Here is a 14936-nt window from a genome sequence, read left to right as displayed (position 1 = left end):
ATGTAATGTGACATGAGATCACCACATTTCAATAAATATAACGTTTTTGCACATTTGAATGCTGCTGGTCGTTTGTTTAATGCTGTATATATTGGATATTTAAAGCTGATACACAACACAATTGTGTTGAGGTAATTCCGCAAAGCTCAGTTAAAAATATAACATGTAACACTTGACACAATCAAATCTAACTTTTTCACAGCAATACACAGTCCATAATTGTTTTAATTATATCGAAATATATTTGCATGGTGTAGCATGTAATGCAGATACTGTAGCTAGATACTCTGACACAGAAAGGCAGACAAGCTAGCAGCAGGGATCTTGTCACACTGGGATCTTGTCCAGATAAACTCGTCTGTCTAGCCAGCTACACAATATTACTGTAGCCTACATAATACCACAAGCTAAATGCAGCATATGCCAATGTAAGGCTGGGTAGCATTAGCTAACGTCATCCAGGCTATACAGTAATAGGCTATTATAAAGTTATGAAACGCTGATTCAAACGTTACAATAATAAGACACAATAGGAGCCAGTTACCCTACTGTAGCTAGAGAGAGTAATTTCAGACCACCAGATATCACCATATTTATGTTATTAAATGCTGTAACGTTAACGGTAATTCTCATGTGTATGGTTTATTTATAAGCATTCATTGATTGAAGCAGAGTGCTGGTCGGTTAAGTTTCTCTGTAGTCATGTCCTCTGCTCCAATCTTCAGATCGTAGTTTCTTCTGTCTCTCGTCCAGCAGCTGCAGATGTCATCATTATCCACGTTATTGATGATTATTTATAAAGAAATCTCATTGTGTAAATATTTTGTGAACGCACCAATAGTTAGAGAAGGAAACCTCTCTTTGCATTTTATTTTGTTTTTTAATAAAAGTAGGCTACTTGTGATATCTCACGTGGCTTTGATTCATCATTGCAAATTTAGCCCAATTTGTAGAAAATGCAGATGTGAACAGCTAGGTTTAATGACAAATATGGAATATCACCCAAGGAAATACCACGGTTTAATGCCAACAGATAAACCATACAGATTTGTTGTAATTGTGAACACAAATAAGGGAGCAAAGACATGGTTTTCAAGTATAACACAATGTACAACTTTTATTCAAAGACAGGATTGAAAAATATAGGTCACTTGTATTCACTTCAGACAAGACACTACGTTAAAGTCTGAAATTTACCTAGATTTGCTATAAGAATTGACATTTCAGCTTGTCACCTGATGTCATTATTAATGGACAGTACAGTAGTAAAGATTTTGAAAATTTTGATTAATCAATCCAAGTCAGAAACAACATGTGCTGTGAGCCTTTTAGAATTCAAAAACCTTACTTCCAACAATTAACTAGCCTGCACTAACTACTGCACAGTAACGTGTACAAATATTGAATGCAACAGTCTCGTTCTGGAGCGAACCCCTCAGCTGAATTCACGTTGGAATATGATATCAAGGCTTGATAGATTTGATTGTACTCATACAGCAGTGTGGAGCTTAACATCTAGCTAGGTTGCATCTGGAATATGATCTGGATTATGTATAATATACAGTATAACACTACGCTCACTATGTCATGACATTCACGTTAACGCTATAGCCTCCAAAAATCTACTGTAGCTAGCTAGCGTCAGCTACATCTGTAACCACGCTGAAATGCGAGTGCATTAACGTTATTTCTAGCTAGGTCAAACACACCTTACCGTTATGAGTGTGGCCGTTTTTGATTAACATTAAGTCCACCATCATTTCCAGAGCTTGATTTGTTTTGAAGGTTTTGTCTGGTACTATTCAATATGATTTATGCAGATAAGACAGCGTGTCCCTGATAACTAGATCATATCACTGTATAGATGATGACTGTTCTTCACAGCCACAAATATCTCTCCAGATCTGCGGCCAGATCTGCGGCCATCTGCAGCAGGGATCGAGGTTTGGGTCCGTGTAGACAGTTGTCCTGTTCCTCTTTCATTCCCTGACCACCGTCACAGGAGTCATTGGCAGAGGCGATGTTCTCTCTTCTTGGAAGCTCTAATAATATAAAACGTAGTAGTTACTGTATGTTACACGTGGCTAACGTTAGCTAGCTTCTGACATGTTTTTCTAGAATTCATTAGATCGTTAAATGCTCCCGTAATCTAGCTAACGTTACCTCGCTAACCCACTACAGCCGATGAGGAAAAGTCAGTCATTTATCGAATGTCTTTCTTACCAAACACAATTACGCTAGTTTCTGAGATAATATATAGTGTGGCATATACCTGTGAATAACATATTCTTACCTGGAAATCACACATCGATCCGTAGGCCAGCTCTGAGTCTGTTTACATTTCGGGCGGACGGGGGCTTGGTTGGTTGTAGCTGGTTGTAGCCATTTGCGTGCTAGCAGTACTGAAATGAAAAGTGTTAGCTCATGCGCTAACAACAAAGGTCGCAGAGTGATGACGCCATCTGCTGCACTGCGCATGTGCTCTGTGCACTAAGCTGGTAGGATGACGGTTGCGTAATGGAGTGGTCTATCGGGGGGGGGGGGGGGACCACCGCTAGAAATCGATTAACATAGGTGGGATTCCAGACCCTAGTGACTGAGAACAGGTCTGAGAGCAGGTCACGTGGGGGATGGGTTTACCCAGGCTAGGTTACAGCACCTAATGGGGTGTGGTGCCTTGTGGAAAACCTGTGAGGTTTACGCTTTAACAGCCCAAATCTGATGCTGTATGGAAATTCAAATCTGAATACATACAGTAGCAGGAGAGTGTCCCAATAAAGTCATCACACCCTCTTCTGGGTTCGGCATACCTAAGGCTGGCTTTACAGACATCTTCATGCAACTTTAGTTGGTTGAAACTGAGGTGAAACTAAGTTGCAAATGATTTGCACTGTCTAATTAAAAGCCCTCTGCAACGCACTTGAAACTTGTCTGAAACTCAGCTGCAACAGTTGCAAAACTCTCAACTTTGTGAAACTAGTTTCATGCAACAGCCAATCAAAACGCTGAAAAGTAGCCTAGTAGGCTATAGAGAGCCCCAGGAATGAGTCCGGAAAACATCGATGCTAACACTTCCGGGTTTTTCACTGTTTTCGGCTATGGGATTTTTGAATGGGTTTTTGGCGCGATGCTTCAAATATGGTCTCTGGGCAACGCAAGCTTAATCAAACGCGAACCAGTGTTCAGTAGAATCTTCACACATGAGGACAATTTTTATGAGTTTTGAAGCTTTTACGTGCCGTTAAAAGGGCAGCTAGCTAGCAAATGGCTAAATGAGACTACACTGTTGAGTCGACGGGGATATTATACGTCAATAACGTCATCACTTCAAAGGACGAACCCGGAAATTCTCTTTCCCTCACCTGGTTCAGCCCGGGGTAATCAGTGCACAGCAGCGCACACATCAACAACACACCAGGTTGAGTGGTGATGTGACGTGGAAGCCTATGCGACACTGTGTGTAGTTCTGGATTAGCTTAGCACAAGCTTTTTACTTCTAGGGCTCGCATTTACGCTTCAAAACTCATGAAAGTGGTCCTCATGTGTGAAGATTATCCCGCTGAACACTGGTTCGCGTTTGATTAAGCTTGCGTTGCCCACAGACCTTATTTGAAGCTTCGCGCCAAAAACCCATTCAAAAATCCCATAGGCAGAAACAGTGAAGAACCAGGAAGTCCGGGACTTCCGCGTTCCAACTACATAAATACATCATCCCTGGGTGCACTGATGGCTCTCTTCCTGGACAGCCATAAAGAAAGAAAGTAGCCAGCCAGTGGCAGAATAAAACATTGTACATGTCCGAATTGATATTATCCAGCTAGAAAATGATGCAAAATAAGATACAAAGATGCAAGTTACAATGACACTCCCCAGTTACAGTATATGATCTACTGTAGCAAGAGAGAGAAAGGAAAAACAATATGACAGATGAAACATTACCAACCTAGCTAGCTTGTTTTAGTTTCACAGTGTAAAGCCACGCTAAGGGTTGTCATTCCCCATTCATTTTTCCATACACATTTGGAAAAATCTGTATAAAGCGTTTGACTTGGTCAAACCAAGCGATTCAGCTATATTCAGAATGAAAACCTTTAGGTCCCATGCTGAACCCAGAAGTGGGCGTGACTTATCCCCTCTATGGGCCCTATCTTCGCAACGGCGTTAATTTTGCGTCAGCGCCCGTTTTGCGCTGGAATAGCGCCGCGCAAAGCACTAATTATGGGCGTGTCGGCCCGCTGCGCTTCACGTCATCTCGGCGCAAACCTCCATAGGTGTGTTTATGCCCATATAGGATTCACAAGGTGAGATCACTCCCCTTAAAAGCCACAGCGTCACTGCCATCACACACCAGCTTCTTTCTTGCTGAGAGCAAGCAGAGAAACAGAGAGAGAGAGAGAGCGAGGGAGAGAGAGAGAGAGAGCGAGAGAGAGAGAGGGGGGGGGGGGGGAACGAGAGAGGGAAGAGAGAGAGAGAGGGGGGGGGGGGGAACGAGAGAGGGAAGAGAGAGAGGGGGGGGGGGGAGAACGAGAGAGGGAAGAGAGAGAGGGCCGCCGCGCAATTACGCAGTGATGTCCCAAAGCGTGGCTTACTAATTAGACGTTTCGTTCATATAGGCTATAACATCCCAGCAAGCAGGACGGACCCGGACGAATCGAGAGAGCCCAATCGGGGCCAGCTCAAGTCATATCATGAAGAGTCAGATCTGGCCCAGATTATCACTGTATCACTATCCAACTAATTTCACTCACCACTGAAATATCCATGAGGATAACTAAATGGTTGCACTCAATCACGTATTTCTCAGCCTGGGCTATTTTTTATCCAAACTCCGAGTGATCAGCACTTGCATGTGGACACTGGACAATCTGCGCTGATTAACAAACTGTTTATTCGTGGAGGTGGGACTACGAGGAGATGAATTGCGGGGGAATCCTGCAATTGTCTCACTTGCATATCTTGTTGCCAGATTGTTTTGAAAGAGAGAAAATACACTGCGAGGCGTAAAATATACATTTGAGTTGGAAGTTGCATGCTGTAGCATTGGGCGGCGTTAATGTGTTTGGGGGTTCTGCTTACACAGATTGTAGACGGTTACACTGTGATGTGCGATCCACAAAGACTTGACGCTAACGTTTTAAATAAAAAAACAAGTTTCTGCCATAATCCTACGGTATCCATGATGTTATACCGGTATAAAAAGAACAAGGGCTCCATGTTTTGAAACGGTAGGCTATATCACTCCAACGTACAGCGAAATCATTCAGTGAACAGATAGCGTAGTGGTAGAATAGCCGGCTGGTAAGTTGTAGATCCCGAGTTAAAATCCCACTCATGGCAGTATTATATTTTTTGAAAATGTAGCATAAATTGTTAATCTGGACATAATTATAGCGTTATGTAGAAAGCTGCTGAATATACACTGTGTACATAGCAGAATAAGTTAACCTCCCCATTCATGGTAATGGTCATATTTCAACGTCAGTTTGACGTTCCCGCGTAGACGTCTAAATCATCCCAAAACCAGCTGTGATCTGGCCACGTCCTGGACGTCACTGAAAGACGTCATCACAACGTTATCATGATGTAATTTTGCTTGCTGGGATAGGTACACATCTAAAAATATTTGTTTCTTTAATAGGGTAGGAATGTGTGAGATTTCACCTATTTCAATAGCCTATGTCAGAATTGTCCACTCTGGTTAAGCCATTGACTGCGGTCATGCCATCCGTGCTGTGGAGAAGCTGGTCTTACATGCGTGCAATTGCAGGGAAAGAGGTTACTGTGCTGGCCGGACACAGGTGTTGTGCGAAAAAATGATGCGTTTTGAATTGGATTAGGGGAATGAGGGTCTGGCGGGGCGGGAGCCTGTGTGCGCGAGGGTGCTGGAGGGGGGGTCTCCCCTGAGAAGGTGGGAGCTGGACGGGTATGCAGGCTTGGTGGTGGGGTGGGTGTGGGTGTGGGTCGGTGCCCTGGGTGTTTTGGGCCGGCCAGGGTGGGGAGAGGCAGTTTAGCACAACACCGTCACAACTTTCTCAAAAGCAATCTATTGTTACCTCACACCACAAACCTGTATGGTCAGGAATTATGTAGCCTAATAAAACCATGACAAAAAAATTCTCATTTTTAAATCAAGGTGTGTTTATTCTGCAATGTAGGCTATAGTTGAAAATCAACGTGGCATTCCGAGGAGAGAAGAGTGTGTGCAGGTGCGAGTGGAGAGTGACATCCATGCCGTGCATAAATGGATCCAAGCAAGGATTTCCTGCACTGCATGGAGATGTGGAGACTGTCTGCACTCAGGCGTACGTCTGCGTTTGCGCTAAGACCAGCTATTTCCTGGCATTAAAATTGAGAGCAGCCAGGCGATTTTTTCTAACACATTGCGCTGGAACACCTATTTTGGAACGGGCAACACCCAGACCTCTCTTTGCGCTAAATGACACTTGCGCGAGACACATGATAGGCTAGAGGCCCACAGACACGCCTGGGCCACGCCTACACCTGTGTCATCACAGCGCAAAACTGGACGGTGGAGGCAGACGATAACTTAAGACGCTCGGAAGATAGCAATAAGAGGCGCGCAAACGCAGCGCAAAAACGATAGCGCCGTACGACGATAGGGCCCTTTATGTCTATACAGTATAGAGACAGTCTGTGTCTCGTCATAGACGCTGGGGTAGTTGGCTGGGGGCGTGGTCAGGGTGGGGTAAATCCCCCTTTCTATCCATTCAGCATAGTAAGCATTTAGCTGCTAGCCCAGCCCAGGCAGACACTATCGGGGATTTAACCCCCGCAGTAAACGCACATCTGAACAGATGTCTTGTGTTCTGCTCTAGAATCCCCAATCCTGTAGTGTAGAGCCGCAGCACCGTCCTTTGGTGAGTCAGCCCATTGAGATATATGGGTGGTTTTACCCCACTCACGCGCCAGCCGTATAACATTTTGTGGGTGTTCCCCAGTCCCCATCACAGCCAGTCTCTTTTTGAGGCCGATGCGGAAGTTGCATACTCTCAAATGGCCAGTGGGGGGGGTGCAGCTTGTGTAGCATCATCCCCTGAATGTCCATTCAACTCTATGTGAAATGAGCCAACTTCTCTCTCGGTCTCTGTCTTAAATAAACACTTTACAAATGAGTTTATGGTCTGAAAAAACAATTTCAAGTATTTTTCATGCTCTCAAGGCCTCAATTTTTTTAATTATAGCCCCATTTCGAGGAAATTAGGCGATAAACTTCGGATAATGGGGAACAGTAATACTTCCGCCCGTTAGAGGCAGCAATGTGCCGCAAGGCATCTAGTCTGCGGAAAGTACACGAATAAGAAAACTTAGCAAACAATGCTAGCAGATAGCAAGTCATACTTATATATACTTATATGCAAATTATCAGAAAATAGCGTTACTTTATGATATTTTAATAGTGTTAGTAGACACACGTAACTGTATAGATGGCATACATGTAACGTGACGCTCATAACATGGTGGACCATTTAACGTTATCAAACGGTATGTAAAGTAGCCTAACGTTAAATGGTCTGCCCATGTTATACAGTAAGCTCATAAGGTTATATGTTAACGTGACATAACATCACAAGTTTTTGCAGACTTGAATGCTGTTGGTAGTTTGTTCAATTTGCTTTTCTGTATGGTATTGGACATTTAAAAATGATACACACTTGTCTTGAGGCATCCGCCAAGCTCAGCAATTTGTCATCCTTATTTTAAAACATACTTTATCAGATCGATAGAACTCAACATAGCCTAAGGTCTTGCACGAATGTGTCTTCTGGTAAATTAGGCATATATAGATAATCTGGAAAAACAGTTAGCAAGCACGACTCCCATAAAGATATATAAAAAGTATACGGGTGCCTGGGTCGGAGGATACTAGTAGGTGACAGATGTCCCGGCACACACAGTTTAAGAAAAAAAATATCTTATTTATTGTGGGCAAGCAAGGTGATGAACGTTTCGCCTAGAAGGCTTCGTTGCTGACGACACAACGGACTGCCTCTGTTGTGTTGTGCTGTTCCTGCTCCACCATGGTACTCCGGCGGCCATCCCTTGAAGAAACAAACAACACCGTGTTATATTAATTACTATAACATAACGTCACCAAATTTCAGTTAACACACGTTAGCACACGATGCAAATCGAGCTAGCGTTAGCTTACAAACATGAGCATAACTCAAACAGTCCAACATAGACATATAGAGCACCAAGTGCGCGATCAAATCCACCTCAGTTATAAAGTTTAGAGTTTGCCCAGAGATAAGTATAATAGCAGTTTACTTTGTGGAGGGTTAGCAGCAGCTAGCAGGCTGGAGGCTCCCACCAGGCACAATGCACCAGGATCACACCACACCATGGTCTCTTGGCCAGGCCCCGGACAAGACGGTGGTCGGTTGGCTGGACTCCTACTCGCCCATACCTTCGGACTAAAAGTTATTATATTTGTTGTCCTGGACCATTTCACCACTGCAACCAGCCAGCCAGCGAGCAAGCTAGCAAACTGAAGCGAACAACAAGATGGCAGTCAGTTCAAGCCTGTGAGACAAATTCGGAAACTCCCCCGGCAGCCGCCCCCTCCTTCTTCTTCTTCTTCTTCTACTAGTGTTTTAACAGCCCTCTCTCCCCGTACTTCCATGTAGAATTAATCCATTCAACCAATCAACGATGAGCAGGAAGCGGGGATTCAAGCCTCATTTTGTTCCATCAAAACCCAATGGGTGACGTCACGCTCACTATATCCAGTTCTATTATACAATCTATGGTGTTCCCACACTGTCTCTATGATGTGTGTCACTCGCTGGCTCCATTCCAGCTTTTCCGATTCTCATAATTCCGGTGGAGTTCTGCTGAGATGTATTTGTGATATAATATGTAAAAAAAAAAATACAAAATACTGTGGGGACTTTCCTCTTCAAAAATGCAGGGATGTGATATCAAGCTTTAGTTTAGACAAATCCAACTTCAGTTCAATGCTGTTTCTCTCTGACTTTGAATCGCTCCCTGTTTTTATGATATACTGTATGATACAGGTATATGGTTACGCAGAGTCTGGAACCTACTTCATAACTGTTCACAGGGCCAATATGTAATCAATATGTAATTAATATGTAATCAATATGTGCGTGTGTTTTACTCAACCTTTCTCCTTTTGGGCTTTACAGAGATTGAGGCTAAGGAGGCTTGCGATTGGCTACGAGCGGCGGGGTTTCCACAGTACGCCCAGCTCTATGAAGGTATACACACACACACACACACACACACACACACACACACACACACACACACATGTAAACACACACACACACATGCAAACACACACACACACACACACACACACACACACACACACACACACACACACACACACACACACACATGTACATAGAGTAGCCACAGTCTGAGGTCCAGCATTTTCACAGCTGCCATGATTCACACAGGCTGTTTCCTTGCATCACTCCTCGGCTTTGGGGGAAGAAATCTGTTCTACTATTGTCTATTTTGACTGCACATTTATTGTTGAGGTACATTGTTTTGACGATGTCGTATGTTTGACCTCCCACCCCACTTTCTAATAGTCTGAATATGAGACCTTCGTGCCAAATTGAGTGGATGGCCTTTTCCAAATCTATGAAGCAGGAGACATTTATTTATTTATTTTGATTTACATGTTTTTCTATAGGGGTGTGGAGGGTGTAAATGTGGTCAGTTGTTCGATGGTTCTGTAGGAATCCAATTTGGCTTTTCCTCAGGATGTTGTGGTCTCTGAGGAATTGTTGTAGTCTATTGTTGATAATTGAGCAGAACATCTTCCCCAGGTTGCTGCTAACACATCTCCCTCTATAATTGTTCGGGTCAAATTTGTCCCCATTTTTAAAGATGGGTGTTATTAGTCCTTTGTTCCAGATGTCAGGGAAATAGCCCACGCTCATCACCATGTTGAATAGTTTCAGCAGGGCCATGTGGAACGTATTGTCAGCATATTTAATCATTTTGTTTAATATACCATCAACACCACAGGCCTTTTTGGGTTGTAGAGCCTTGATTTTGTCTTGCAGTTCTCCTTCTATAATTGGGAAGTCTAAGGGGTTTTGTTGATCTTTAATGATTCTAATGGTTCTAAAAGTTCTAGTTTTTTATATATATCTTTTTGGGCCGAATTAGGTGTGATTTCTCTGTATAATTTCTCAAAGTGTTTCTTCCATGTATCTCCATTTTGGATTGCTAATTCTTCTTTGTGTGGTTTGTTTAAGTGCTTCCAATTTTCCCAGAATTTGTTAGAGTCTATAGCTTCCTCCATTACAGTGAGTTGTTTGTTGATGTGTTGTGTCTTCTTTGATCTGATGGTGTGATGGTATTGTTTTAGGGTTTGCCAGTATTGATGCCGGACCTGCTGGTTGTCTGGTTCTCTGTGTTTTTGGTTTGATAGTTTCCTGACTGCTTTTCTTAGATGTTTGCATTGATCAGAATCAAACCATTTGTCGTCATTAACCTTTTTGTTTTTGGGCTTTTGTGATTTCTTTAAGTTAGACAAGGTGGCCAGGTTGTCAAAGATGGAGTTTATATCCCTCACTGCCAAATTTACTCCATCTTTGTTGTGGGGATATGTTTGAGTGAGGAATTTGTTTAGTGATGCTTGAATTTTGTTGTTGCCAATTGCCTGCTGGTAATGATCTTTGCTGTTTTCAGACCATTTGTAGGGTTATTCAGCTCTGTGTAGCTTACTGCCCTCCTCTGCTATGTGGTGGGTTTGAGTCTGTTTTAGGTACAGGGTGATTTTGCTGTGGTCTGATCGGGGGGTTAAGGGACTGACTGTGAATGCCCTGAGGTGCACTGGATCTATGTCTGTTAGCATGTAATCAACTCTCTCTCTGTCATCCCTATGTCTCTCTCTCTCTCTGTCATCCCTATGTCTCTCTCTCTCTCTGTCATCCCTATGTCTCTCTCTCTCTCTCTCTGTCATCCATGTCTTTCTCTCTGTCTGTCATTCCTATGTCTCTCTCTCTCTGTCATTCCTATGTCTTTCTCTCTGTCTGTCATTCCTATGTCTCTCTCTCTCTGTCATTCCTATGTCTCTCTCTCTCTCTCTCTGTCATCCCTATGTCTTTCTCTCTCTCTGTCATCCCTATGTCTCTCTCTCTCTCTCTCTGTCATTCCTATGTCTCTCTCTCTCTCTCTCTGTCATCCCTATGTCTTTCTCTCTCTCTGTCATCCCTATCTCTCTCTCTCTCTCTCTCTCTCTCTCTGTCATTCCTATGTCTCTCTCTGTCATTCCTATGTCTCTCTCTCTCTGTCATCCCTATGTCTCTCTCTCTCTCTCTCTCTCGCTGTCATCCCTATGTCTCTCTCTCTCTCTCTCTCTCTGTCATTCCTATGTCTCTCTCTCTCTGTCATCCGTATGCCTCTCTCTCTCTCTGTCATCCCTATGTTTCTCTCTCTCCCCCTCTCTGTCATCATCCCTATGTCTCTCTCTCTCTCTCCCTCTCTCTCTCTCTCTCTCTCTCGACCCATCCCTCCATCTCTCTGTCCCTGTCTTCTGGGCTGCTATGGTCTATTTCCAGGCTCCAGTTCCTGTGCAAAGGGAGGGGTCATGGGAAAGGCCTTGTTATCACTGCTGGGACTCTCATAGCTTCTCTCTTTCTCTCCCTCTCTCTCTCTCCGCTCCTCTGCTCATCTGCCACTCATCTTTCCCTCATCCTCCACTCAGGGGAGTGGAGCACAAGCTTTTATCTCGTCCCTCCCTCCCTCCTCCGTCCTCCCTCCCTCCCTCCTCCTTCCATCCTTTCTCACCTGGTTGGAAAACCCTGGAGGCGTTCATGTGACGATAGTCTGGTCTCATCCAGTCGAGGCACAAACAGGAAACGGCCCCAGTAATCTAAGAAGTGGCTTTTAAATGCTCTGTTCCTTGTTTAGCGACGTGCGCACACACACACACACACACACACACACACACACACACACACACACACACACACACACACACACACACACACACACACACACACATTTAAATGATTTATTTATGTCCACATAAATACAGAGTACAAAGGACATAAACACTAATAATGCAGTCAGATGCTGGGAGACAGTTAGTTACAAAAGTGCCTAGTTGGTGACCACAATAATGCGTACAAAAAAACTGTTAACTGCCCACTGCTGTCTCCTGTCAATCATTAACTGTAAACCTACCTCTCACTCTCTCTCACTCTCTCTCTCACTCTCTCTCTCTCTCTCTCTCTCTCTCTCTCTCTCTCTCTCTCTCTCTCTCTCTCTCTCTCTCTCTCTCTTTCACAGATTCCCAGTTTCCAATTGACATTTCGTCGGTGAAAAGGGACCATGACTTCTTGGACAGGGATCTGGTCGAGCCTCTGTGTCGGTAAGGGCACTCACAGAAAATACACACACACACACACACACACACACACACACACACACACACACACACACACACACACACGCACACACGCACACACACACACACACTCATTCTCTCCGTCTGTCTCCCTCCATTCCGATGCATATATTTAACAGTGGTATCAAAAACATATTTAACAGCGGTATCAAAATGACATCATACCATCGGGCAGCTGCCACGTCATTGGTTGATTGATTTCTGTCTTCCTTCCCCTCGCTCTTCTCCCTGGCCTCCTCCTCGCTCTGCTCCCTGGCCTCCTCCTCGCTCTGCTCCCTGGCCTCCTCCTCGCTCTGCTCCCTGGCCTCCTCCTCGCTCTGCTCCCTGGCCTCCTCCTCGCTCTGCTCCCTGGCCTCCTCCTCGCTCTGCTCCCTGGCCTCCTCCCCGCTCTGCTCCCTGGCCTCCTCCCCGCGGCCTGACGCTAACCGCTAATCATCAGACGTCTGCCCCGACCCTTAATGAATTCCCAGTCCCTGTCTCCCCCTCCAACATGCTTTGATCTGGTCAGCCACCCCACTACCTCCCACCCCTCTGCCACGCTCTGATCTCCCATTCAAAGAGCACAGACCCTCGGGGGGTCAGTGGGGAGAGGACATGGTTTGTTGGGGTTGAGGATGCCAATGTAGACTACCAGATGGCTGTGTGCGTATTTAAAGTCCCTTTGCACACTTCAGCTATGATCTTTCTCTGTTTCATGTCTCTCAGTCTCTGTCTCCTTGGTAAAGCGCTCACTTCTCATTGTTTCATGTCTCTCAGTCTCTGTCTCCTTGGTAAAGCACTCACTTCTCATTGAAGCTTGTTTTGGTTGCACCAACACATACTTTGGGTATGTGTTGTGTGCACATCTCCTCCTCGATGTAGATGGCTGCTCCATCTCACCATCCACTGAAGTCCGCAACCTGGGCGTCATCCTCGACTCCACTCTCTCCTTTCACTCACACATCAAAGCCATCACCAAATCTGCCTTCTATCACCTCAAAAACATCTCCAGACTCCGGCCATCACTTCCTGACTCTGTTGCTGAAACCCTCATACACGCCTTCATCACCTCCCGCCTGGGCTAGTGTAATGGAGTCCTGTTCGGGGTTCCCAACAAAACCCTGGACAGGCTCCAATATGTACAAAACTCAGCTGCCAGGGTTCTGACCCGCACCAAACCCTGGCAGCACATCACTCTCACCCTCATCCACCTCCACTGGCTCCCGGTCAAATCCTGTATCTTATACAAAATCCAACTCCTCACCTTCAAATCCCTCCACGCCCTCGCCCCCAGTACCTGTCTGACCTCCTGCAACCCTACACCCCGTCCTGGAACCTGAGGTCCTCCAACTCGGGTCTCCTCTCCATCCCCAACTCCCGCCTGCGGACCTTTGGGGCCAGAGCCTTCAGTGTGGCGGCCCCCACCCTTTGGAACTCTCTCCCTACTGAAATCCGCAACGCCCCATCACTGGCTACTTTCAAAACTCTACTCAAAACTCACCTGTTCAACACAGCCTTCGGCATCTAGTATCTTCTGTTCTTTGTTGTTCTTTGTTATCATCTATGTGTGTCCGTCATCTTTTTCTACTTTTGTAAAGCGGCCTTGGGTTCCTTGAAAGGCGCTACAGTATATAAATCCAAGCTATTATTATTATTATTATTATTACACACAACACACTTTCCCCCTCCTGTCCCCAATCTCTGTCCCTGGCAGAGGCGGGTGTGTTAATGATAGTGTTCCTGACAGCTAGAGAGAGAGAGTCACACATCAGACCCCCTGAGAAGCCTTCAAACACATTCAGAACCAGGTCTCCCTCACGTCACTCTCACAGACACACATACTCTTTTGCAACACTTGCAACATGATATTAGATAATTGTTCCAAATACTGCACAAAAACATAAGCAACATACTGATATGCACACACCCAAATAAAATCCCAATCTGGAAGAACAGACCAGATTTGGTTAACATGGTTGAACTGCTTAACACAGTCACTTTGATGATATTATCAGAGAACTAGAAGAGAAAAGAAAGGGAAAACAACAACACATACATAAATACTGTACTGTACCACTAACAGAAAGATACCCGAGGTAGATATACAATACACAAAGACAAGACACGTAGCCAATGTGCCCATATTCATACGTATAGACCGTTTTCTTCAAAGTCCAGTATTAGATCCTTCAATTTCAGTGAAGAACAAGCCCCTCATATATAGTCCAACATGTTCAGTTATAACCAATGGTGACAAGTCAACCAGGTTTCTATTACTTTGCTCGGTCCAGCAAGGTTGCCCTCTCTCGCCGTCCCTCTTCGCCGTTGCGCTCGAGCCCCTTGCCTTAAAAATACGTAGCCACCCAAGCCTTGCAGGCCTGAAGGTCGGAGGTATCGAGATGCATATCAGTTTGTACGCCGACGATGTAATATTATACCTACATAATTCAGAAACATCGACTCTCCTAGAATTAATCACCTCCTTCGGCAAGCTGTTTGGATACACAATTAACTGGACAAAAAGCGACTTTATGCCTCT

At 44.7% G+C, this 14936-nt stretch overlaps 1 protein-coding gene across 1 annotated transcript in view; it reads left to right on the top strand.

The window, feature by feature from the left end:
* The window catches only part of LOC310782550 (stAR-related lipid transfer protein 13-like), a 67758-nt gene that overhangs the window by 15802 nt on the left and 37020 nt on the right, over positions 1–14936 (top strand). Inside the window, exons 2-3 of the mRNA XM_083643225.1 lie at positions 9171–9242; positions 12301–12382. Of these exons, the coding sequence (XP_083499351.1) occupies positions 9171–9242; positions 12301–12382 (154 nt within the window). The remainder of the gene's footprint in view (positions 1–9170; positions 9243–12300; positions 12383–14936) is intronic.

Source organism: Poromitra crassiceps, assembly GCF_964638095.1.
Source record: "Poromitra crassiceps genome assembly, chromosome: 1".
Lineage (NCBI taxonomy): Eukaryota > Metazoa > Chordata > Actinopteri > Beryciformes > Melamphaidae > Poromitra > Poromitra crassiceps.
This window is presented reverse-complemented; position numbering and strand designations above follow the sequence as displayed.